General features: G+C 36.8%; 1 protein-coding gene across 4 annotated transcripts in view; it reads left to right on the top strand.

The window, feature by feature from the left end:
- LINS1 (lines homolog 1) overlaps positions 1-27,160 on the top strand; it is a 29,434-nt gene extending 2,274 nt beyond the window's left edge. For 2 of the 4 annotated variants that reach the window (XM_004271649.4, XM_033431427.2), the window contains 6 exons: positions 13,144-13,638; positions 13,741-13,830; positions 14,666-14,807; positions 15,266-15,856; positions 17,067-17,238; positions 19,092-27,160. In XM_004271649.4, the coding sequence (XP_004271697.2) occupies positions 13,144-13,638; positions 13,741-13,830; positions 14,666-14,807; positions 15,266-15,856; positions 17,067-17,238; positions 19,092-19,977 (2,376 nt within the window). In that variant the 3' untranslated portion in view covers positions 19,978-27,160. Of the gene's footprint in view, positions 1-13,143; positions 13,639-13,713; positions 13,831-14,665; positions 14,808-15,265; positions 15,857-17,066; positions 17,239-19,091 lie in introns of those variants that run through there. The other 2 variants (XR_004484192.2, XM_049706100.1) reach the window with 2 other exon arrangements.
- The last annotated feature ends 761 nt before the right edge of the window (positions 27,161-27,921 follow it).

The raw sequence follows: 27,921 nt of genomic DNA, 5'->3' as shown, positions 1-27,921 counted from the left end.
CAGAAAGTTCCAAAAACCAAAACTTGAACTTGCCACCAGCTTAGCAACTATTTATATACCATTTATGTTGTATTAGGTATTGTAAGTACGAGATGATTTAAAGTATAAGGGAGGATGTGCATAGGTTCTATGCAAATACAATGCCATTTTATGTAAGGGACTTGAGCATCCACTGATTTTGGTATCCCGGAGGGGTCCAGAACCAGTCTCATACCCAGAAATGACTGTAGAAGGAAAGGGGTCCAGCAAGCGTGTCTGAGAAGGAATCTCCAGAGAGGAAGAAGGAAGTCCAAGAGAAATTGACTTGTCAAGGATTAGTGTGTGTTTAGAAAAAGGCAAAAATACTTTTAATGGAAGAACTACACAATTATTATCTGTGTGAACATGTGCCCGTTTTTCCTTTAAAGAATATACCCGTTTGGCCAGCAAGTCTACTGATGAAATTGTAAGCAGAAGCCCCTTTTAAGAAGAAAACTTGAAGACTTGCAGGGGGAGGGGAATGAAAAGATGTATTATAAAGTGAGAACCCTCATGCAGGATAGAGAAGGCACTGAAATTCTGTGGATTGATGATTAAATTAATATTCACATCTGGTGAGCCCTAAAGACTTCTTTCCTTTGTCCTGTGTAAGGCTTTTCAGAAAATACAAATTCTTAAAAGAACATTCTTGCTAAACATTTGCTTAGATTAGAAAAAATTAAAGTTGTGTATTATTAAAAGCCAGGCTGCAAATTATACAGGAAAAGTTTTTAATTACTTCTGGCTGTTCCTTTAAACCAAATCCACCCAGAAAGTATCATATCTAACTGTATATTCAAAAGAATATACAGTACAAAACTCTGCGAGCAGTTTCCAAAGGGGTTTCAACAAGAGCCTGGAAGAGAGGTACTCTATTTGGAGGTAACTTCATAAAAAAACTACTTTGAAGGCTACTACATATTTTTGGTGTATAATTTCCAATTTTTAAAAAATTAGGGCTTCCCTGGTGGCGCAGTGGTTGGGAGTCCGCCTGCCGATGCAGGGGACGCGGGTTCGTGCCCCGGTCCGGGAAGATCCCACATGCTGCGGAGCAGCTGGGCCCGTGAGCCATGGCCGCAGAGCCTGCGCGTCCGGAGCCTGTGCTCCACAACGGGAGAGGCCCGCATACAGCAAAAAAAAATTAAATAAATAAAAAATAAGCTATTTTTTATATCTTTATACTTCTCAGCAATATTTCATAACTTTGAATTTCTAAATTTCCCTTCCTCCTTGAAGTACATAGCTGAATTATAATTAGAAACCAGTTATATTCAGACATATTAAATGATATTACATATTAGCAACTTCTGATCTTTCAATTCTGCCATGATTTCTTACTGGTTTATTATAAAAACAAAATAACATCACAAAAAGTTTGGAAAACAACTTACAATACCTCAACTTCAGTACCACCACCAACTGTATTTTTTTTGGGGGGGGGGTACGTGGACCTGTCACTGTTGTGGCCTCTCCCGTTGCGGAGCACAGGCTCTGGACGCGCAGTCTCAGCGGCCATGGCTCACGGGCCCAGCCGCTCCGCGGCATGTGGGATCTTCCCGGACCGGGGCACGGACCCGTGTCCCCTGCATTGGCAGGCGGAATCTCAACCACTGCGCCACCAGGGAAGACCCCAACTGTATTTTTGCATACTCTTTTTGTCTTCAGACATTTCACACGGTTCCAACAGTATTTGTGCTATGGGGAATTCCCTGGCAGTCCAGTCGTTGGGACTTCCACACTGTCACTGCGGAGGGCCCAGGTTCGATCCCTGGTTGAGAAACTAAAATCTCACAAGCCACATGGCGTGGCCAAAAAAAAAAAAAAAAAAAAAAAAACCTCATGCCATAAATTTCTAGACTTTATCTGTGCATTCTGTGTAAATAATTACTGCTTCCTTCTTGGGAACCTGGATTGCTACCTGACATCCCTAGTACTCTTGGTTTCTGGAATTGCGTAGAGGCTTTAGGAATCTCCTGGTCCAGTGATTTTCAAATTTTCGTAGCAGTGGGACTCCAATGTAAAAAAGTCTATTAAAAGTGGTATTTTACTAGTATGAATGTAAGTTATAAGTTCAGTTTTATAACGTTTACTGATTATAGAATCAGGCAGTTTTGAATTCCAAAAGGAATGAAAGGAATGAATAAATATGTGAATAGTTATGGAGAACACATTCAGTCTTAAAGCATCCTCAGCACCCACGCAGTTTGGATAGTGTGTTTGCAAAATGCTGCTTCAACCAAGACATGAAGGTCTATGAGCTGCTTAACAGAAACTGGTATCTGAGTTGAATCCTAATTTTTCCTAGCTTTTCCACTTCTCTGGTCATTTATTTTTCACTTGAAATCCTTTGGTCAGGTTGCAACAATTTTTAAGATTACGGACAGATACAGTTATATCACAACCAGGGAACATGGTATTACCACACTTTCACAGAATGTGCTACTAGATAATTCTAAGTTGCTTTCTTGTATTGGTGCTCTCAAATTTGGTAATTCTTAAATTATAACTTTTCATTGATTTAAAAGTTTAGATGGCATAATATTTTTTAACAAGTTAAAATTGATTAGATTTCACCAGACATACTTCATTTTCCATTCAGTTAGGTGATATCAAATTCACACAAATGGAAACACTAATTTTACAACATATAAATGAAATAATTCATGATCAACGCTTATGATGTTTTAGTTCATAAAACCCTGACTCAACCTGAATTGAGTTTATACCCTGCATGGAAGCGGACTTGATCGTTGGAAAAATGCTCAAGCCCCACTGCAGCAACTCTGATTCAGTTGGTGCCTAGGGCTCAGGCATTTTTCCTAGTGCCCCAGAGAGTTCAGTGTGTGACTGAAGTCAAGAATCACTGCCCAGGAGGCTGTGTCTTAAAGCACACAGTATTGGTGGAGAGGGTAAGCAGGTTATGCCCTGATGACAGCAGACACCATTCTTGGGACTGCAGGGAGATCGGGACCTGTGTGTTGTAAATAGGGCCATCAGACACGCAGTCCCATCATCTGCCTTTTAGCCTAACTTTGTTCAGCAGTACCTGGCAGGAAAGGAGGATGGGGATGGATAGAGAAATTCCGCTTTGACCTCACGGTCCCAGCAAAAAAAAATGCTGAAAGAAAGGAAGCTAACTACTGGCTCTTGAGCTTCTTGTAGCCCTGATTCTGCTAATTTAAGGGATTTTTCTCCCTCAAGGGTAGTTTTAATTTGCACTTTATTGTGACTTCAACGTGTGCAGCTCGAGCACATTGTTAGGTGTGTAACACAGTAAAGACTGAATGAGCTCAGAACTCAACCCTGCTATAGATAGTACTGCATTTATAATTATTGACATGAAATTTTTATTGTATTTTAAAATTCATAAGTTAAAAATTACACAGCAGTTAAAAATTTTTTTGAGATCAAAACAGTACTAAAATGAACTTTGGAACTGATTTTAGGATTATTTTGGACATACACACTACTCATGGACACTAAATGAATGAAGTTAATAAATCCCTGAGAACTTGACTGAAGCAGAATATTCAGCCATGAACATATTCAATAAATATTTGTTAATACTACTGTGTACCTGGCATTGTGCTAGGAGCTGGGGAAGAAGTGATGAACCAGACTCCTCTTAAGGCAGGAGTGTTACAAATTATTGCACAGATAACTTAAAGTACAATTGTGACACATTCTGTAAGACAGCAGTGGTGCTGGGAGACTGAGAGTATCTCAGGAGGACCCAACCTTGATGGAGAAAGTCATTATTATTAGTTTCAGGTGAGCAACAGAATGATTCAATATTTGTATATACTGCAAAATGATCACCACAATAAGTCCAGTTAACATCCATCTTCTCACATAGTTACAGATTTTTTGTGTGATGAGAACTTTTAAGATCTACTCCCTTAGCAACTTTCAAATATACAATATTGTTAACTATAGTCACCATGCTGTACATTCCATTCCATGACTTACTTATTTTTGACCACCTTCAACCATTTTTCCCACACCCCACCCCCTGCCTCTAGTAAGCACCAGTCTGTTCTCTGTATCCATGAATTTGGGTTTTTTTTTAGATTCCACATATCAAAGAGATCATATGGTATTTGTCTTTTTTAATCTGACTTATTTCACTTAGTATAATGCCCTCAGGGTCCATCCACATTGTCACAAATGGCAAGATTTTGTTCTTTTTTTATGGCTGAACAATAATATCTATATCTATAGATATATAAATATATAGATATCACATTTTCTTTATCCATTCATCCATTGATGGACACTTAGGTTGCTTCCATGTATTGGCTATTGTGGATAATGCTGCAGTGAACATAGGGATGTATATATATATCTTTTCAAGTTAGTGTTTTCACTTCCTTTGGATAAATACCCAGAAGTGGAATTGCTGGATCATATAATAGTTCTAGTTTTAATTTTTTTAAGGGACCTTCATACTGTTTTCCATAGTGGCTGCACTAATTTACATTCCCACAAGGGTTCCCTTTTCTCCACATCCTCACCAACACTTGTTATTTCTTGTCTTTTTGATAAACAGCCAATCTAATAGGTATGAGGTGGTATCTCACTGTGGTTTTGACTTGAATTTCCCTGATGATCAATGATGTTGAGCATCTTTTAGTGTTACCTGTTGGCCATCTGTATGTCTTTGGAAAAATGTCTATTCAGATCCTCTGCCCATTTTTTAATCAGTTTTTTTTGTTTTTGCTATCAAGTTATATGAGTTCTTTATATATTTTGGATATTAACCCCTTATCAGATATATGGTTTGCACATATTTTCTCCCATTTTGTAGGTTGCCTTTGCATTTGCTGCCTGATTCGTTTGCTTGCAATTAATGGAAACAACCTAAGTATGTGTCGATGGATGATAAAGAAAATAACAAAAACACCAAGCTCATAGATACAGAAAACAGATCGGTGTTTGTTAGAGATTGGTGGGGTGGGGGGAGGTGGAGGGCAAATGAGTGAAGGGGATCAAAAGTTACAAACATCCAGTTATAAAATAAATAAGTCATGGGGATGTCATGTACAGCATGGTGACTATGGTTAATAATACTGTATTGCATATTTGAAAGTTGCTAAGAGAGCAGATCTTAACGGTTCTCATCACACAAAAAAATTTTTGAAACTATGTTGATGGATGTTAACTGGATTTATTGTAGTGATCATTTTGCAATATATATATATATAGAGAGAGAGAGTCATTATGTTGTACACCTGAAACTAATATAATGTTATATATCAATTATACCTCAATTAAAAAAAGAATCTGGTAAACGGTGTCTTCTATTTGCGCCTTTCTTAACTTGCCACTCCTTTAAGAAATGGGGGAGCATTGTTTTTTCTCAAAATAAATCATGTTCATTCATTTTTTTTAACAATTTCACACCATAAATAGAAGTGCAAAGGAAGTAAAAGGAAGGAGTGGGGTGGGCAGGGCCTGGAGTCATTCCTGCTGTGTGTTATCTTGTTTAACAGGGCCACCTGGGGCGTAGGAAACACTGACAGATGTGCACTGGGGATTATTATGGAGACAATCATTTAACTTAACCCTCCCAGCGTCATTATGCCCCTGAACATGGAAGGAGACTGAAGCTGAGGTGGTAGCTTGCCCCATGGTGACCCTGATGTGGTAGAGACATATGACTCTAGATCCCAGATCCCAGGTTCTTACCAGTATACCACGTTGACAGAAAAACACTTTTAAGTATTGTCTTAATCATACATTTTATCTTTTATCTATAACTTAATTATCAGGTTTTTTCTTTATGCTAAAAAAAATGCCTGACCTGGATCAGAGTCCTGCCAACAAGAGTTTAATAGGAGGACGATTTACAAACATGAGGCAGGGTCTAAGTGTTCTTAGTGTTTTAGCAATAACCTGGAAACTTGTTAGAAATAAAAATTTGGGGGCCCCATCCCAGAACTGCTATATCTGAAACTCCTGGGGTAAGGCCTGCAGTCTGCTTTTACGTGCCTTGACAAGTGATTCTGAGGCAGCTAAAACTTGTTTTAAGGAAATGAGCAAGGGGGCTGGTAACTGCCAGTACCTGCTCTAGGCCTGGAGGTAAGTAGAAGGAGCCATTCCTGAAACTGGAAAGAACAGTCTCCTGCTCTCCCTCTCCCCCCTTCCCCCCCCCCATCTACTACAGGAGCATGTTGGGACGCAGAGAAAGGGGAAGAGTAGAACTAGCAGAGCGAAGGGAAGGTGCCTAACACAGGATGTGCTGTTGGAACATATCCTTCCCCCTCTTGTCAATAGGGTAGAGAGGTGCTCTTGAAATCAGAGTTGGCCAGCTATGATGGCCCTGATGGTGGACATGGATGATGGGAACCTCTGTCCTTTCATCTTCTGGGCCTTCTCAGTGCCTTCACTGCCCTCTCAGACTTTCCTAATCTTGGCACTGCCACCCAGGTTCCCCGCCCCCTCCCAACTTTCTGTGGAGTCTAACCAGACCCACTTTAATTTTTTGGACAAAGTAAATGCCATCTCAGTTGGGGGAAGGAACTGGAATCTTAGAAGCAGCCTTTGTTTAGAGTGCCTCAACTTCTGCCTCAAGAATCACAGCAGCCTTGTTATTGGAGAGAGAGATTAAGTAACCTGTCTGGCTGTGGTCAGATTTGAACCTATTGTTCCATTAGGCCAAAGCCCAGTATTGAGAGATTCTAGTCACTTAGCAAACCATTAGCTTCTCATAGAAAGAAAAGCAGTTTTTTACTTTACATACTGACCATGAAAGTAATTATTTTTCTGTATTCTGAATTTAATGTAGAGTTTATGTAAAAAAAAAACTCCCTAAAAGTAATGTCATCTTTTTTTTTTTTTTAGACAAAGGAGTAAATTACTAGCAGCTTGTTTTCTGATAATTTTAAAATTAAGTTGTGGGAGAATGTCTTCTAGTGAATAGACTATGCACTTAAAAGCTCTATTTCTTAGGAATACTTTTTAAGAAAATATTTTTAAATACCATTCTCAGTTTTCAGTCTAGAAATTTTTAAAATCAAAGTTCTAATGAGTTTACATTTATATTTTAGTTGATATTAATGAAGTCTTATGCATATTGTTGCTAAGGATCAGAAGGCTGATGCCTATAGCTGAAATTGTTTTTTTTTAATTTAACTTTTTATTTTGAGCTAATTGTAAATTCACGTGAAGTTGTAAGAAATAATACAGAGAGATCTCGTGTACCCTTCAACTAGTTTCCTCCAATGGTAGCATCTTGCAAAACTGTAGTACAGTATCACAACCAGGATATTGACATTGATACAATCAATCTGCTGCTCCAACTCAGATTCCCCTTTTACTTCTGTTAATTTACGTGTGTGTATTTAGTTCAACGCAATTTTATCGCATATATGGGTTAGCGTGTTCCCCATCAGTTCTATTATCACAAGGCCATTATGACCCTACCCACCAAGTGGGAGGGGCCCTCACTAACCTCTGGCACCACTGATGTGCTCTCCAGCTCTCTAATTTTGTTATTTCAAGAATTGAACCATACAGTATGCAGCCTTTTGACATTGGCTTTTTTCTCTTAGCATGATTCCCTTAAGGGTCATCCAAATTATTGCATGTATCAATAGTTCTTTCCTTCTTATTACTGAGTAGTATGGATGTACCACAGTTTATTCATCCGTTGAAGGACAACTGGATTGTCTCTAGTTTGGGGCTGCTGTGAATAAACCTACTACGGACTTTCACATACAGGTATTTGTGTGAAAATAAGTCTTTATTTTGCTGGAATAAGCGCCCAAGAGTGTAATTACTGGGTCATATGGTAGCATGTTTAGCTTTTTTGTTTTGTTTTAAAGACTATATTTTTTAGAACAGTTTTAGGTTCACAGCAAAATTGAGAGGATGGTACAGAGATTTCCTGTATACCTTCTGCCCCCCCCACATGCATAGTCTCCTCCATTATCAGCATCTGCAGATGGGATACCACAGTGGTACATGTGTTACAGTTGATAAGCCTACATTGATACGTCATAATCACCCAAATCCATAGTTCACATTAGGGTTTACTTTTGGTGTTTTACATCCTATGGGTTTAGACTATAATAGACAAATGTATAATCACATCATTGTAGTATCATTCAGAGTAATTTCACTGCCCTAAAAGTCCTGTGCTCCATGTATTCATCCCTCCCCTCATCCCCCAACTTCTGGCAACCACTGATCTTTTTACCGTCTCCATAGTCTTGCCTTTTCCAGAGTGTCATATAATTGGAATCATACACTATGTAGCCTTTTTAGATTGACTTCTTTCACTTAGTAATACGCTTTTAAGTTTCCTCCATGTCTTTTTCATGGCTTGATAGCACTTTCTTTTTAGCATGAATAATATTCCATTGAGTGGATGTACCACGGTTTATACATATTCATTCACCTACTTAAGGATATCTTCATTGCTGCCAAGTTTTGGCAATTATGCACGTGCAGGTTTTTTTCTGGGCATAAGTTTTCAACTCCTCTGGGGAAACACCAAGGAGTGCAGTTGCTGGAACGACGTGGTAAGAGTATGTTTAGTTTTCTAAGAAACAGCCAAACTGTCTTCCAGTGACTGTACCATTCTGTGTTCCCACCAGCAATGTAGAGTGGTCCACTTTCTCCATGTTCTGGCCAGAATTTGGTGTCACTAATTTTTATTTCAATCATATTGATAGTGGTATTTACTGTGGTTTTAATTTACATTTCCCTAATGGCTAATGTAGTTGGACATCTTTTTGTGTACTTACTTGCTCTGTATCCTCTCTAGTGAACATGTCCATGTCTCTTGCCCATTTCCTAATTATTATTATCTTTTTTAACGTTGAGTTTTGAGAGTGCTTTATATATTCTAGATACTAGTCCATTGTTGGAAATGTGGTTAGCAAATATTTTCTCTCAGTCTGTGCTTATCTTTTTGTCCTCTTAATAGGGTCTTTCACAGAGCAAAAGTTTTTAATTTTGTTGAGGTCCAGTTTATCAGTTTTTACTTTTATGGATTGGGCTTTGAAGGCCAAGTCTAAGAGCTGTTTGCCTAGCGTTGGATCCCAAAGATTTTCTCCTTTTTTTCCTAAAAGGTTAATTTTAAGTATTAAGCCTGTGATCCATCTTGAGTTAATTGTTGTAAAAGGTTGAAATTATTTTAAATGAAGTTAAATCAAGGTCTTAGTCACTTCTATTTATACTGCCTTTAAACTGTTGATGAACTGATATCAAAGTATGATAGTTAGGCTTTTCACCCTGGGTTTGATGTAGCTACTAAAAGTAATTTAATGTAAAAATCAAATGGGTGTCCTAATTAATGTTTCAACCTTTGGTTGCTGAGTATCATTTGAAAAAATTAATTGTAGTTTGCACTGGGAAGTTGCATAGTTGGGAAGTTGTATAGTAATTGGCCTTGATTTTAGAATTTGTGCAGCATGTAGAAATGATTCTGAGGATCAGTATTCTGCTTTAAGTTATTGTGGGAGTACCTATAGAAACTGTTCAAGATTAGGCTGTGCGAGTTACTCCTTACACTTAAGAAGTTTATTAGAGAACTTCTATTCACCCATTGCCCTGAGGCTTTGGAACATCAGAGGAAATTTGAGAAGGGGCACTGGCTGTGAAATTAGACTTTCTGGGTTCAAATCCTGATTCTGCCACTTAACGGGCTCTGTAACTTGATCTCTTTTTGCCTTAGTTTCCTTATCATAAAATGGGTGTGGTAATTAAGTACCCACCTATTACAGTTGTTATGAAGCTATTACTCACTTAAAACAGTTTCTGATACATAGTGGGCGCTCGATAAACTTCAGTAATTATTATCCCTAAATCATTGATTTTATGTGAAGCTGGGTGGGGAATATATTTTTTATATTAAGCATGATTCTATTAGGATTTGACTGCAAAATTCAGATAGTTTACAGTCCTTAAACAATAAAAGAGAGACTTTAAACAAATTTTGTGTTTGTAATGGGCACCCCCTTAGGCCCCCTGACGTGGGAATTCACTTTCCTTTTCCAGGAGGCGTTTTCTGAAAGAACTCTGAGAAGCACTGCTCATTCACTTCTCCTAATTAGGTCTCTCCTAACGTTTGTGTCCTTTACAGGCTAAACAGATCTCTCTCATTTATCCAGGATAGCTGGCTCCACAGCCTCTCAGCATTCTGAGCATCCTTCCCCAGACACTTCGCTTTGGCGATGTCTCGTAAGAGCTTGGTGTCGGAGGGGTATGCCTTCCTCCAGACCAGCATGGTAATGCAGGTTGAGATGTCCCAATCTCATAGCAGCCACTACGAGGAAAAAAGTGTGGTTGGTTAATCCCCTAGTTCGTTTTTTCAGGGTTTGTCCTTTCCTTTAGTGCTATGATTGCTTTAAAACAACAACTGCAGTTCTCAATTCTCAGTGGGTTACCATAGACATTTGTTTCAATGCAGGTTTCTTTGGCCAGCATTAATATCTTAAAAGACACTGTAATTAGGAAGGGTTTATAATAGTCACAGTAGAAGCAGCCTAGCACCTATTGTCTTCGTTCATTTGTTATCTGCCTGGCATTTGTGACCCCTAGCTGATGCTTTTGTTTTTCTTTCTGTCTATAAAGCATCATTTTGACTCTTTGTATCTTCAAGTTTATAACTTTTCAATCTGATTTCTCATAACCACTCTTATCAAGGTCCTGGGTCCCACCGTGATAGAAAACAGCCCATCCTTCCCTCCAACCCCCCCGCCAAACCCCCAAAATGCTTTTTTGTTTACCTATTTATTGGCATTCACTTCAGTTTTGTGTGCTGAAATGATTGAACCATTTGAAATGGGTCTTTTTATAGGTTGAAAAATAGTTGAAATAGCAGTTTTATTCTCATTTGTGGTAAAATTTAAGGACTTAAGATGTATAGGAATATTATTAGAAGTATTTTTATTGCTATAACATTGAAATAAAAATAATTCCATTTGTGGTTGAAAATTATATTAATAGAGTTGAGCATATAATATTAAAACCTAATTAGATAGATTTACTGATTAAATTAGTTTTAAAATAAAAAATATTGTCACAGAATATTTTATGTAATAGGATATATATAAAAATGTCAGTAGTTTTATTGAGAAGAAATGTTATAACTAAAATATAAAGTAAAATAAGTATGATGGAATTCATCTTCGAAGTAGAATATGAAAACTAATTTCTAGTATGTGACAGACAAAATATACCAGACAATTAAGGAGATGATTTTATTCAAGTATTGCAACAGGGAGGATGTATATTAATGGAAAACCTCTCAAAGAAGGAAAAAATGGGGAGTTTTATAAAACTAGGGAGTCAGTAAGGAAGGGTGAAGGTGGCTCCTATCTGGAAATACAGTCAGCCCTTTCTTGGAACACAGAAGGTTCAGTGCTTCTTAACCATGGCTGCTTTCTGGGAGCACAGGGCTCAGGTAAATTTTAACATTATCAGATGGAACAAGGTTACTGATATTACCGTATTAAGTTATGTTTATAAATTGTGTGAGATACACACCACGGTTTGAAAATAGAATTCAGTGAAAACTTTACAGAAGCTTCATTTGTAACCTTAAAATCTATAGGTTTCTTAATATTTATTTCTGCACTGGAGGACTAGAACAGGGTGGCTTTGTCTTGTAGGGGTGACCAGGAATTGAAATTCCTCACAAGCTAAGCAAGGGGAAGAAACCAGTGGAGAGGGAGGTTTGAAGACCAAGGGCAGGCCAGTAGCCCTATAGTAAAAGTGAGACCCGATAAAAGTGACAGCCCTCCCTATGAGGTCTCTTCCAGTGAGGAAGGAAGGAGGTTAAAGATGGGCATTTATAAGTGGGTCCGGGTAAAGGAGGGAATTTTGTGGATTTTGTTAAATATAAATTTTAAAAGGACAAAATCATGACCCATATAAAATGAACGTGGAACAACGATTTTATTTAACTAGTTAATTAATGAAAGAACTAGACAAATGTCACAACCATTTTAAAAGAAAAGTTGACTTTATATAGAGTAAAGGAATGTTGAAATGAGTTTACCGATGGAAGCAAAACTGGCTTTTCCCACTGCAGGAAGGGTTGCCCCTTCACCAGACAATTATGAGCATGTCCTCAGACAAGAATTATTTGCATTGCTATCAGTCACCTACAATTTACCAAGGTGTAAAATAGCTCAAAGGCAGTGAAAAGACCAAGCCCTAGTAGGATCCGATAATTCCCAGAGGCTCCAGTATTCCATTGAAAGGATATTCAGTAATCTCTTTTGCTTGCACCAAAGTCTTTCATTTTTCCTAGCCACGCTTGCTGTATAGTAACTACATGCTTTCTCTAATATTCAGTTATCAGTTGATTGCCCATTTCTCTGCTTTAAAAGCCATGTCTGATCCTTTCCTTTCTCCCCACTCTTTCTGGTCTCCATCAGGTCAAAGGAGCCTGGGGCAACCAGGATGTCTAAATTTATATCCAGCTGCAAATACAAAATACAGTTTGCTCACGTTTGGATTGCTTTTGCTTAACGTCTTGTCTTTTTCTTGGGATGGCATTTAAAATTTTTTAATTTAATGTTATAAATGATAACCAGGGTTTCTTTATATTATCATATAATTTTAAGTTGGGAGTTAATCAGCAATAACCATAATAGTTTGACCACATAGCAATCTAACTTTAGGTTTTCATCTATAAGTTGAAGGTAAAAGTTAATGAATTTGAGTAATTAGCCAAATGGTTCTCAACCTGGATGATTTTGCCTCCCAAGGGCATGCTACTGGCATCTAGTGGGTGGAGGCCAGGAATGCTGCTAAAACTTCCTACAATGCACAAGACAGCTCCCCCAAAGCAAAATTACCCAGTTCCTACTGTTAATAGTGCCAAGGTTGAGAAACTCTGACAGCCCATTGAAAAATGTTAGAGGAAAGCTAAAGTTTTACTGTAATAAAATTAAAAATAATTTTATGATCTTAAATCTATATGAAAAACATAAATTTTATTTTTATTGTTTTAAAATAATCTTATTACCAATTTTCCATTTTTAGAAATTAAGCCATCAGTATTACCTTTAACTTGAGAGACTAAATGTTTAAGTGGAAACAGATGCCTTTCCCTTGTAATGTAATGTATATAACACTTATATTTTTAAATTATTTTTCCTATTTTAGGTTTTATTGAAGAAACAGAGATTCATCCCATTTCTAAGATTAATATTTACAATTTGGATTTGTCGACCTTCTTGTAAGATATATTTGGCAATCAAAATGAAAGCTTTCTTTGAAGTTTTAGAACAATTATACAGGAAAGTACTTCTTGGAGCCACACTTGAAAATGACAGCCATGATTACATCTTTTATCTCAACCCAGCATTTTCAGATCAAGATTGCTCTACAACCACCTCCTCAGACTGCTCAAACATCCTTGATGTTCAGGGCAAGCATCAGCCATCCTCTGTCAATTTGGCTACCCCTTCTGTAGCACCTGTGTGTTTGCAGAGACATTTTCAGATGAACAGTACCCGAGAAATAATGCTCCTTCAGTTAACAGTGATTAAAGTGATGATGACCAGAATATTATCTGTCGAAACTGAATTGCATGCAAAGGAGAAATATAGAGATATAATTAAAATGCTTTTAAAATCATCTGACATCGATTCTAAATTAGTAAGCCCATTTGCTTTTGGGTTTTTTTTTTAAGATCTAGATTTTTAAAATATAAGTTTTAACATTCAGTAACAGTAGGTAAATTTATTTGTTTTCTTATAGACCTGTATGTTCCAAAACTCGGATAAATTGTTATCTCACATGGCTGCAAAGTGCCTTGCACTACTTCTGTATTTCCAATTGAAGGAAAAGGTAAGATAAGTAATCAAATTATGTTACTGTTTCTTTTATAGTTTCTTTAAAATTGCTCTCTGGCATTCAATATTTTATCAATAAAATATTTGCTCACACAATAACGTGTAAATCCACAAAAGTGTAAGAATAGAATAATATGATGATGGCTTATATCAAGGATTAGAGTCTTAAATATGTTGTAAATATTCACAAATCAGATTCTTAACCCAAAAGATGGGTTTCACATCAGAGAGTTCATAACTTTCTTCAGATTGTCAAAGAAGTAGGTGGGCCTCCTTTCTCCCCTCCAAAAAAAGGTTTAGGAACCCCTGCTTGAGACTAAGACCGTTTTCACAGGTTTAATATAAATAAATTCTAAGAGTGGTCCTCAGCATAATGAAAAAATATGAACAAATTATCAGATTTTTCTCTTATCTCTGAATTAGTTAATAAACAAATCTAAATTTACTGACTTCTTTCAGCTATAATTGCTTGTTCCTTTCTTAAAATAACATTCTTTCCTGAATTAAAAAAGGCAGTATTTGCAGTAGAAAATTTGGGAAAAGAGAAAATGTATAAAGACCAAAATAAAAATTGCATATCATTCCAGGTACCAGAGATAATAATCACTGGTAATATTTTCATGTTCCCTTTGATCTTTTATTTCTATGGCATATTGAATTTCTTGATTTAAGGAATATTAGGATATTTGTGTCCTTGTTTTAACAAATATTATCATACTTTTTTTTGGAAGGGAGTAAGCAATGTTGTATTGAGTTGTATATAATAGGTAATTTGTAATTGTAAAGAAAATATTGTATTATAACTTCTTTAAATTTTTTCTAACTTCTAGATAACATTGAGTAATTCCTGGATTTCTTTTTGCCAAAAAAATCTTTCTGAATATACTGAAAGTGATAAAGTAGTACACTGCCTCTGGATGCTTACCTTTGTAATAAAAGAAATCTTTAAAGATACATGTTCACAAAAAACAGGTATGAATTATGTTTCCCTGTAAACAATGGTCATTATCTTGTTCCCAAGGAGCATTATAGTTATATAATGAAGAGTAAAACTTACTTTACAACGTCTGATCTGTCTTGAAGTATGAAAAACTAAAGAATTTTGCCCCATATTTTTTGATTGAGGATACCTTTTTAAAAGGAAAAAAAGTAAAACTTCACTATTATTAAAAATTGAAATTAAAGCTTTTCATTTTTATATATCCTTTGCATCATCTGATGTTACTGATATTTGTAAAATGGGTATTAGCCATGGTTATTAGCTCTTACTTAGTCTGTGTATCTTCATTTGTTCATGTTAGAGATAAACAATCCAATCCATTTTTTCATCTTATAAAAGGATAATAATTATAAAAATTGAATTGTAAAATTGCTTTTTAAGAAGTCTTTGTTTTTCCTGTTGCTTATAATTACTATTTTTTTAATCACAGAAATTCTAAAGCAGTTCCTGACTCCTTTTGACACTATTTTTGAAGTCTTTTACAATTCCTTATTTTCTCAGCATTTTGAAAACCACCAAGATACTTCTAAACTAATAAACAGCTTGATATGTTTCCTGGAATTGCTTGAACTTCTTATAGCCTCCAGAATCCACCTGAAGTTACATTTCACTTGCCAGAGGATGTTATTTTTGAAACCTTCTTGTGTGTTCAACGTTATTACCTGGCCTATTCAGGCTTTTGTCAAAAGGAAATTCATCATATTCATCAAAAAGTGCCTTCTCTGCAAAGTGGGTGAAGACCTTTGTCGGGGATCCGTCCCTACCTTCATGGCACCAGATCATCCTTTAGATGTGGACCTGTTGGCTTTGGCTGATGCTGTTCTGCAAGCTGTGGATTTGGGCTTTTTGAGGACACTGTCTGTCTATGGAAAACCTTCCTGCTTTGGAGGCGATGAAGTCCAACCTGGATGTGAATGTGTCCCTGGTCCAGATCATGTGATCCTTAGAGCAGCGAGCTTACTTATCATTAGATCCTTAGAAATCAAGTTTCAAAATGGTGCTTCAGCAAATGAAATGAAAGGTAACTCTCTCAAACTCCTTTTGTATGCAAAGTAATGAATTATTTACTGAAGTAAAATTATTCGTAATTATCAAATCTCAGGACTGTAATTTCACAATTTAAGCTATATGTTATTCTAGTTATAATTTATTAATTTTCTTCCAAAAAAAGAGAAAAAACTAGAATTACCTTAAGAAATAAAGTTTCAGTTTTGTGCTCTAAACTGAATTTGCATAGTATAGTTAATAATTGTGTTTAAAAAATAAAGATGCTGTTGAGTCACTTCAAAGTAAGCAATGTAAGTCAATTCATATTCAGATACTTGTAGTATATTATTCATATTTTCCTTCATAAAATTGGTATATCTACTAATACAGATTTTTGACAATTAGGAGTTGAATCGAAACTATTATGTCAGAAGTTATATTGATGAAGAAATTTTTGTATAAAATTTCCAGGATGTTAACTTAGAGTCCAAAGAGAGCCATTTAAAGTATTCAGTGTAGGTGCTCTGTTTCATTTGAGAAAAATGAATAGTAAACGTCTCTAAGCAAGCAGCATAGAGTTTCAGTGAAAGGTCTGAATTGTAAGCAGTGACTTCCCTGAATTGCTTTAGGTAACATTTAGCTTGTAGTAACATTGCAAGATATAATCCTGTGCAGTTATCATTTACAACACTAGATGGCGCGTGTTATATGTCAAGAATTTTAAATTGCAGTTAAAACTCCTCAAAACCTTTTTGACTTTTGTGCTTAATAGTAGTACTTTCTTTTAATACTTTAAACAATTTTAAACAAACAAAAAAATTTTTTTCTGTTATTTTGAGGGCATATTATTTTTGTTTGGGTGCATTGTTGCCTCTAGTAACAAACCATGTGACATCCAGTGAAGTGATTTCTGTTGCCTACCACTCATTCATTTATATGCTTTTAGCAAGAATTTATGTAACTTTTATTTCTCAGAGATAATTAGTTATTTGGCAGCGTGGGAAGTAGATGATCTGGCTATACATTTTAACTGTATCCTACTGACTGGGTCATTTTTTTCTCTGAAGCTCAGTTTCCTAATATACAGAGTGGAGATAATCCCTAACTCACAAACTTTTTGAAAGTGTGAATTATGAAAATGAATTTTAAAATACTCTAGATATTATAAATTTATATATAGGCAAGTTATTATAAATGCATTCATAAACTGTTGCTTGCTCTTTGAAATTTGCATTTTTTTGAAGTTGATTTACAGAGGTTCATGTCTGAGTTACTGACCTTCTTAAAGCCTCACCTTCAGCCGTCTCTGCGATCACACAATCTTTGTGAGTGGTTGTCTAGGGTCTTCATAGAACAAGACGATGACATGCTGGAGGCTGCCAAAACAGCAATGGGCATCTACCTGAAGTTGACCAGGTTCGTATATTTTAAAGTAATTTTATTAACTACATCCCAGGAAAGCAGAAAACATTTTTAATAATGTGTTGGACATACTATTTACTTTCCATCATTAGGGGAAAAAAAAAATCCCTAACAATCTTGTGGTTTCCTTATAAGTTCCAATTCCTTTCTTTAACCCTGCCCTACATGAAAATAGATTACATTTGAGTTCTCATTATGAAAACTTGGCTGGCTAGGCAGATCTAGGGATTAGAACTAGACTGATATTAGACAGCATGGGTTCTGGCTGAGTCACCACCTTTGCTTTACCTGTGTGATCAGGAATAAGTTAATACACTTGTCTAAGTCTTAATTTAATTGATGTTTAAGAACTCTCTTCACCTCTAAGACTAACTTGTCTGTATTGAACTTCTGTAAGGTGATTTTTGCCTTTCTAAAGGTGAGTACAATCTTGTAAGTAATCAAAGGAGCTGTTGTAAATTTTCATTTTAATGTACAGTTGAACTGGGATTGATATCATCTTGAGGCAGATATCTGAAATTGATTATGAACTTACGTTACTGATGACATTTTATACTGATCCTATTTCTGTTTATTAAAACAGCTGTACTTGGTCAATCTTGGGTCAATCTTCTTGTGGCAAATATCTGTAATTGGTAATGAAGTTAATAACTGAAGACCTTTTACACTGTTTCTGCTTCTGCTTTATTAAAACCTTAAAGTATTTGCTTTATTTCCATTTCTTTCTTGGCTTCAGAGAAAGGGATTTCTTACTAATGACTGTCGGTGCAGTGTTGTGCTGCCAGTTCTTACTTGTATTATGACACTGCTGGCAGTGGCTGCTTTCAGACTGTAAGAGTTTGGGGCCAATTTTCAAAAGGTTCTAATCAAGAACACAGAATTCCTGCATGCGATTTGAATTAGGCTTAGAAACGGTCAAATACAAATTCTGTCTGAATGCACATGCCTCGTAGAGTATATCTTAGTTGTATTCAAAGCTGACTTCTTACTCATCAAGAAAGAGGAAGCCTCTGAATTAAATTTACTTTGTATGTGAATTTCTAACTTTCTTAGCTTGAGTTTAGTGTGCTCGCAGAGGCATGTGCTCATGTCACATGTATTTTTTTTAATGTAACTGTATTAGTTAAGAGTGACTGGCTATAAGTGATAGAAATCAACATAAGTTAGTCTAAGTGAAAAAAAAATGGAATTTATTGACTCTTAATTGGGAATTCTAAGGGGTCAAACTGGCATCAGGTGTAACTGTATATGACTCAAACCATGTCATTGATTATTTCTCTTTGTTTCTATCTCACGGCTCTGAATTAATTCTCAGACAGGGCCACCAGCAGTGCCAGGCTTACAGCAGCCTTACAGTTATAATCTTTAATGGTGCCAGCAGAAGTCCTGGAGAAATCTGATTAGCCTACGTGGGTCACAGATTCATGTTGGAATCATGGTGGCCAGGAGCTTGGGTACTCTGATTGGTCATTCTGGGTCACATTCCCACCCCTGTTGAGGCAAGTGTGGAAGGAAAGGAAGGAGGTTAATTCCCACCTTACCACAGGGAATTAGTTACCTGTAGGAGCAAGGAATTCTGATGTCAAGAGACAGGAAGACAGAGGACTTTAATTGGGCAGGTAAAAACTAGAACTACCAAAGTCAATGGATTTTATTTATTTTACTGAATCAGATTTATATGGAGTTTGTGGAAAAAGAGATTGTTTTGAAATTTTTTTTGTTTTTAAAATAATGCATACATTAAAAAGAAATCTGATAGGAGAATTTATGGTTTGTGAATTACATCTGTCAAAACTTGTATTTGTAAACAGTCATTAATCTGAAGTCTCTGCTCTCTTTGTTTTCAGAGAATGTGAAGCTACTGAAAGCTTGACCCAAGAAAAAGAAATGTGGAACCATCACACACATGAAAATGGCTATAATCCACACTGTATTTTTTTATTCTTATTAAAAAATATAGGATTTGATTCTACAGTTCTTCTTGATTTTTTGATTTCATCAGAAACCTGTTTTCTTGAGTATTTTGTTAGGTATTTAAAATTATTGCAAAAAGACTGGGATAATTTTTTCACCATTTGCAAGTACTTTGATATAACTGAATCTAAAGATAATGTAAATATTTGTTGTTGTATCTCCTTACTTGTCCAAGACAGAAGCAGCAACCAAACAGAGCCTAGTCCTTTGGCTGTTCTTGGTAATCACAGAGATGCTCATGCTTGGGTCTCCTGGGCTTCTGAAGCGTCTTCTGAACCACTGAACCATGCTGTGATGTCTGAGGAGGCCCAGGCCACACTCCAGGCTAATAATCTGTCTCCCCAACGAACTTCTCAAAGTCTGGTAGATTATGAAACCTCTGATGATTCTGAAGAAGAATCCACAGACCAGCGTTTAGCAAACAGTAGACTAACATCTTTACACCAAGAAGCAATGAAGAAAATTCAGGACACAATTGGAACAAGTAGGGATAAAAAAGAACTTATCCTGGAGTCTCAGTCGAGGTCTCTGGTTCCCAAAGAATCTAATACTCCCTTCTCTGTTGATTGTGACATAGGCCCAAATAACATTGTTTCTAAAGTGGGAATATCTTACAGAACAGTAAAGTGCTTTGAAGAGCTACAAGGTGCCATTTATCGTTTGCAGAAGAAAAATCTGTTCCCATATAATCCAACAGCACTTTTGAAGTTGTTAAAACATATTGAGACAATATATAATAGAAGTATGACTCCTTTGTAAAACAGGAACTGGTTTTCCGTAATATAATTGTGCCTTAATGAGGTAACAGTAAAAAAAAAAACAAAAAACTTCAAAAGGGTTTTCTAACATGCTTTTCCTTTGCCTTTTGGAAGCTGCCTAGTGACTGAAAAAGATATATCAAATGATAAGTCACTTGATACAAGTACAGCACTCAAAATTTATGGTAGTTCAACTTACACAAATTTGGGATAGTTATTGTATTACTTTCTTATTGCTGCTGTAAAAATTACCACAAACTTGGTGGCTTAAAACAACAGAGATTTATCCTTTCACAGTTCTGGAGGCTAGAAGTTCAAAATCAAGATGGCTACAGGACCACACTTTCTCTCAAGGCTCTAGGGGAGAATCCTTCCCTGCCTCTTCCTAGCTTCTGGCCATTGCTGGCAATCCTTGGTATTCCTGGACTTCCTGGACATCACTCCAGTCTCTTTCTCTGTTGTCACATGACATTTTCCCTGTGTGTCTATCTGTATCCAGTTTCCCTCTTGTAAGGACACCAGTCACTGGGTTAGGGCCCACTCTCATCCAGTGTGACCGCATCTTAGCTTAATTATATCAGCAGGTACCCTATCTCCAAATAAGGCCACATTCACAGGTTCTGGGTAGATGTGAATTTGGGGAGGGATGCTGTTTAAGCCAGTATGGCTATTATTTCCCCCTGAGGTATTTACGTGTAATGTAATATGTAAAAAACTTGAATCTTAGAAGTTTTTTAAAGAGAGGTGATTAGCTCTATATGTATATATGTGGTCTACGAACACAAATGTATTCTTTAAAAAGAGTTTTAATAGGTAATTTTCCTATTTAAAATTGTTGTGATATGGATAATTATATTCTGTCTTTTTGAGAGGAGGCAGTAAATTCAAGTTTTCACGTCATTACAGGCATACCTCATTTTATTGTGCTTCACTTTATTGTGTTTTGTAGATACTGCATTTTTTACAAATTGAAGGTTTGTGGCAATCCTGTGTCATACAAGTCTTTTGGTGCCGTTTTTCCAACAACATTTGCTCACTTTGTGTCTTTGTGTCACATTTTAGTAATTGCAATATTTCAAACTTTTTCATTATTTGTTACAAATATAAAACTAATGGATGAGGAGTTGCTTCTTATGGATGAGCAAAGAAAGTGGTTTCTTAAGATGGAATCTGCTCCCGGTGAAGATTCTGTGAAGGTTGTTGAAATGACAACAAAGGATTTAAAATATTATATAAACTTAGTTGATAAAGCAGCGGCAGGGATTGAGAGGATTGACTCCAATTTTGAAAGCACTTCTACTATGGGTAAACTGCTGTCAAATGCATTGCTTGCTACAGAGGAATGGTTCATGAAAGGCAGAGTCCATCAGTGGGGCAAACTTCATGGCTGTCTTATTTTAAGAAATTGCCACGGCCACCGTGATCAGTCAGCAGCCATCAACATCGAGGCAAGACTCTCCACCAGCAAAAAGATTACACCTCGCTGAAGGCTTAGATGATGGTTAGCATGTTTTAGCAATAAAGTATTTCTTTATTAAGATATATAGGCATAATGCCATTGCACACTTACTAGACTACAGTATAGTGTAAACATAACTTTCATATGCACTGGAAAACCAAAAAATCCGTGTGACTCACCTTGTGATATTTGCTTTATTGTGGTGATCTGGAACTGAATCCACAATATCTCCAAGGTCTGTGATGGATTTATATACTGAGAGCATAACTATATTGCGCTGGTCAGTCTGTCATTAAGACAGTCTGAAATGTTCTTAAAATATTTTTTAAATGATCCTTTTATAGAGAAATATAAGGAGACTGAACCTATCAGACATTAAAATATATTTTAAGGCTGTGTTAATCAAAACAGGGTAGTACTCATTCAGGTAGAAATGGGAAGATCAGTGGAACTAAACAGAGGATGGCTAATCAAAATAACAGATACTAATGTTAACCAAAGAGAAATGCAGAGGTCAAAAACTCTGTTTGGTAACAGAGTTGGGGGTATACATTGGGGCAGCTTCTACATAAATTAAAAAGTATGTATCTTCAAGGATTTTCAATGCCACATTGTTTATAAAAGCGAAAGACTAGAAATAATCTGGTTAAGTAAGTCATAATATATATATTCATAGTATGTATGCTCAGTTATATATACTTGTGGAAAGAATGAGCTGTATTCATGTTTACAGAAATGAAACATCTACAGTTAAAAAAAGTGAGTATACTGGGCTCCCATTTGTTTAAGAAAAGAAGGTGGGGAAGGAGTAATACACACACATTTATATATGCCTTTGTGTGTTTATAAAATATTTATGTAGGAACATATAAGAAAATACTAATAGTGGTTGCCCTGGGAAACAGATCTGAAGTAGAAAATTTGACTTCTCATTATATATCTTTTTCTACTCTTACTTGTTTTTAATTGGGTACCTTTTTTTTTAGTTAAAATTTTTTTAAGGAAAGGAAAAAAACAAACTTGATTCTTTATGTTCCTAAGGGTACATAAATGTTAAATGCATTAAAAGTCATGCTTATAAAGATGTGTTTTTGACCTGTGTTTCTCTATAAGGTTAATAAGGAACCATCAGTCCCTTGTTATAATATCTAAAATTAGGAAAAGGCAGTCTCCTATGTATGCAGAATGTTGGCATTTCAGAGACGCTACATATATTCAATATAACTAACCCTTAGGTGTAAGCCAATTCCTCCCACCCTCACTGAAGCCCTGCTGTTGGTGAAGGTGACTTGACTCTGGCCATGTGATAACTTTCCTGGCTGTTCAGAGTACCAGAGCTGTCCTGAGGTAGTCCATAAAGGAACACAAAACTAGTGATATTTGCACGATGAGTTTCCAGTCTGTAACTCCACCTCTTCTTCAAGTAAACGCATGTGTGTCCAAGTGACCACTAAGTGTCATGAATCTAATTTATTGTTTTAACTTAAAATACAACAGATACAGCAAAATACATGTATACGACTTGATGAATTTTCACAAACAACATACCTGTGAAACCAGTATCCAGATCAAGAAACAACGTTACTGGCACTCAGGGGTCCCCCTTGGATCCCCATCCAGTCACTATCCACCGATAAAGGTAACTATACCCTAAATTGAGACAACATAGATTAATTTTGCCTAGCTTTGTCTTTTATGTAAATGGAATCATAGAGTATGTGTTCTTTTATATCTGGTTTCTTCAACATTATTTGGAAGCGTGTTCTAATTTATTTTTTAAATAATTGCCAAGTAGCTGCATTTCAGCTATTAGTAACAAAATACTTATAACTCCTCAAAATTGTCTATGGCACTCCCAGTGTGCTAGGACGGTGAAATTGACAAACAGTGGTTGAAACAAAATAGAGACTCAAACAGGTTATACAGGGCCTTGTGCAGTTGGCCCCAACCTGTTCCTCTAGTCTCACCTGTGGTTCTCGCCCCACTCACTGTCTTAGGAGTACCACCTTTTGCCTTACATATTCATTCATCAAGCTCCATCTTTTTTTTTTTTTTTTTTTGGTCAAGCCCCATCTTAAATGTTGGACCTGTGAAGCCTTCTCCACCTGTTTTGAACCATTAGATCTTACATGCTTTATGTTCTCTTCACTGTGCTCTTTCCTGTATTGTAGCATTTGTCACATTATGTTTTAATAATTTGCCAACCGTCTCCATTTGCCATGCTCTTTTTACATTGTCCCTTGTGAATAGCATCATGTCTGCCCCATTATTATAAACACACCACAAATGTTAAGCAAATGAGAAGAGATCCTCTCCAAGGACTTGATAGTCTTCTGGGGCAGACAGGTGTGCAGAGACCTAAAATCTTTAACGCATATATGCCGGTTGCTGTTCCAAGTGCTCTGATAAATCCTCACAATAATAGGTACTATTATGATCCCTATTTTGCAGATGAGATTAATTTGGTAAACTGGTAAAGTGGCAGAGCCGAGACAGTGGATCTAGTCAGTCTAGTTCCAACCTTCTCTCCATAACTGCCTGTCTTCAAGCAGAGGGTGGTACACGTGCACTATTAAAACTAACGTTGTACTATGTGTGGTAAGTGGTATGAAGAGAAGTCATGCTGGCAAGCTATGCTGGGGTCAGAGCATCCAAGACCTTGTGTGCTGTGCTAAGGAGTTTTGACTGTTTTGTAGGCAGTGGAGAGCCAGTGTGGTTTTCAAGTAAGTGACTGGTTTTGTGTTTGAAGAAAGTGACTTCTGTAGCAATATATTGGCTAGGCAGACAAGTAGAAAGATTGAAAAGAATCCTGGGGAAGTCCCACTGGCATCAGGGGCAATGGGAATGGAAGAGGGGGAGCAAGGCCTTCTTGCTGAATGCCTGCATCAGGCCCCCTCCCTCCATAGACCCACTAAGACATGAGTAAAGGAGCAGTGAGACACGCAAGCACTGACTGAGCAGTCCAAGAAAGCCAAATCCTTAGCAGGTCTTTGGACTGAGGAACAGCAGGCACAGCTGAGGACAGGGCTACCACACTGAAATGGGATTAATTAGACACATACTGAATGTTGAGAACCACCACCACCCCTAACCTTTTCCCCCAGGAAATTAGAAGAGAGTTCTGTGGAATCAGACACAGATTTAAGAGGAAAGATCTAAAGATACATTGTGTGTGTGTGGAGGGGGGGGGGTTCCCCAAAGAAATTACTCGGCCAAGTCTCCCAACTATTAAGCCCACAGTCACAAACCACCCATGGGCAGAGTTTCTAGTTGGCATTTATGTGCCCAACTCTTACATAGGAGTGAACAGCCAAGGATCACGAGGCGTTTGCGGAAAGCCTCTTAACATGACAGAGGCCAAAACAAGACAGATTAGGCAAGGAGGAGATTAATCTAGTAATATCCTCAGAGATAAATGGTTATAAAAGATAATACATAAAAAAATATTCAGGAGAAACAAACTTCTTATAAATGAATAATGCAATAGCAGAAATGAAAAACTCAATAGAAATGTAAGTTGAGGAAAACAGCAGGACGAAAAAAATTGGAAAATAAAGAGAAATGACAAAATTTGAGGACAGTTCACGAGGTTCAATAACTGAATAGCAGAAGTTCTAGACAGAAAAGTGGAAACAGAGAGGGAAAAGTACTAAAGTAATCCAGGAAAAATTTCCAGAACTGAAAGACTGAGTCTTTCAACAATGTGTGAATATATAACTGGAAAAAAAATACACCTAAATTTTACAAAGGACGGAGAGGATCAGCCTGAGACAGGAGGTGTTTTCTCACTCGCACATGCACGGTGGAGATGCAGCTGCTGCTGTTCACAGAAATAGGGGAAGTAGATCGTTACAGTCTCGAGGAAAATGAGTTCCATCTTCACCAGAGTGACTTGGGCACTGTCTTCAGCACATATTCATGCCCAGCAGACAGAAATCCTGTGTTGAAAATGAGAAGATCAGCGTTAGAGCAAGACATAGGAGTCATTTGCCTATGCATTATGAAAATCACAGAAGGTCTGATTTCCCTGAGACTAGGGAGAGGAAGGGAAAGAGATCTGGATGAAGAAGGAAAGTGAAAAAAATTACAGAGGCCAGAGAACAAGAAATACTTTGCAGAAACTAAGGTCAGGTAGGGCTTTGAGAAAGGAAATGTATATGGAGTTTAGTATCTGAGAAGAAGACGCTGGGCGTTTTGACCATCAGGAAGCTGTTGTTCACTTGTGACAAACCAGCTTTAGTTGGACCCGGAGAGAGGAGACAGAGAGGAGGTAGAAACCACCAGGACAGTGATTTTCAACTTATTTGTGTTCTCTGTGCCATCTGAATACTGGGATTTGTTGTGGCACCTGTGACATGACTGTGTCATCACTGACTTGAATGCCATCCCCAGAGGCAACATTGTGGTCACCAAGCACCTGCTGGGACTCTGACCTGCCTCCTGACCTCTCCTCAGGGCACATGTGGCCCACTCATGCTGCATTTAGCCCACCTGGGCTGCCCAGGGGTTTGGAAAAACTTGACCTAAATACTGAACTTTAATTGGTCTTTTATGAATTGTCATTTGTGACACCGTATAGAGTTGTCTTGCTTTATATTAAAATACTCATTTGAAAATTGTGGTTGATAAAATGCCTTTTCTGACTATATTATTATAGGTCAGACTAGCAAACCAACTGCAAGTTTTTCTAATTATTCTAAGGAAAGTGGAGCTGAACAAAGCAGATCAAAGCCTTTACAGTTAACCCCATGTATCCCCTCCTAACTATACAGCTCACTAGTATTTTTTAAGATATAGAAAAAACAGGGATCCCCTTCTAAATTTGCCATTGGCATTAACCTTTTCAAGTAGATTGACTAAACTGTAGTACAGTTACTCACTGTGTTGGGTAAAATACATGTTTATATATACCCTGGATCGCTTGTGGGTTTTTTTTCTCTTTGGAACTTTAGCTATTTTTTCAAAGAAAGTACAGTTTTCTAATACTTAGAAGAACTGAGAAATGGAATGTGATCAGGGTATGATTTCCTTTCCAGTGAGAAAAGTTCAGGTGTTTTTAGTCTGGTTTGAGACAAGAGTCTACCTAATCATTGAAAGCCGTAGAGTTTAAAACATGGGTTTACATTAAAGATATTGTCTAGGGGTGGGGATTGGGATTGTCTGTGGCATCATGATAGCATGTGGGGTTTTTTTACAGTGCTTTAGACCTCCTGCCAGACACATTTCTCCCTTGAGGCCCACAAAGTGAACACACCAGCAGCACATTTATGATTGCTTATGACTTTGTTTTTTAAGTTATTTAACAAACTATAATAAGGAAGCACAGGTTTTCCTGCAGCTGAACTTTTTTTTATGTGCTAAGAAAGGAAGTTTATTTTCCATTTCTAAATTGCTGACTTTGTTTGTTCATTTCTGTAAAACATAAGAGTAGTATAGCCCACTACTGTAAAATAGAATTGGATTTTTGACTGCCGATTTTCCTATAAATTGTCTTTTAAATTTTTTTCTGATTTTGCTATTTTTTTCTGTAATAAAGTGGAAAGATTCCCCTTACTAGATTGTTGACAAGTAAAGCATTTTTGGTGTCATGTAGCATTCTTTGCTTGAATATGGCATATGTCCTCTTGTGTGTCACTTTTAATATGTATAATGAATGATTTGATGGTTATATGGAAGTGAAAATGAGTGGTGAACTAGAAAATAAAATTGATTGGCAACAGCTTTATACTAATGAGTTTTATTAACAACTAAGAGTGAAATTAGAGTAACATTTAGGAGTAATCACAAACAGCCTGATTCTCTGAAAGGTCCGTATGGACAAAAAAGTATGTCAAGACACCTTCAGATAGGGATTTGGAAATGGATCTTGAACAGCACTTGCACTTCCTAGATCGGCATGGAGAGAGAAGAAACAACCAAGATTCCATCAGAAGTTTTTCTTTTAACAGCATTATAAAAAGTTAGTTAACAGTATTGTTTATTTTGTTCTTTAATAGTCTGTTATGGAGGGTGGCAAAGGACCATCTACAGCAAAGGTATGTCATTCCAGGTGTTATAGGTCAGTGGTGACATACCCACCATGGGAGGCTGGACTCACAAACACAGTAGCATGCCATGTGGGACAGTGATAAGTAGAAAATATGATGCTAGAACTCTTATGCCATCTGTGTTATACACCCGGGCTGTGCAACTTGATTTGTGAACCAGCTGATGAAAAAAAAATCACTGTAGTATCTCAAGAAAAGTGCTTTGGGACCACCCAAGACCAGCGTTTGAGGTTCCAACTGTATTATGTGACTTTTAACCTAAACCTTTGGGTAAGAGTTCTTTGGTCTGGTCATGTACAAGCAGCAGACAATAAATAAATGGACTTTATATTATAAACAATCAAAAAGTTCCTTTTTAATAGTTGAAAAGTTGTTCCTTTTTATTGAAGTATAGCATACATAGTTTTAAGCTTAAAATGATTTTTCTTGTCATAAATTA

The sequence above is a fragment of the Orcinus orca genome, chromosome 2 (assembly GCF_937001465.1).
Source record: "Orcinus orca chromosome 2, mOrcOrc1.1, whole genome shotgun sequence".
Taxonomy (NCBI): Eukaryota; Metazoa; Chordata; class Mammalia; order Artiodactyla; family Delphinidae; genus Orcinus; species Orcinus orca.
This window is presented reverse-complemented; position numbering and strand designations above follow the sequence as displayed.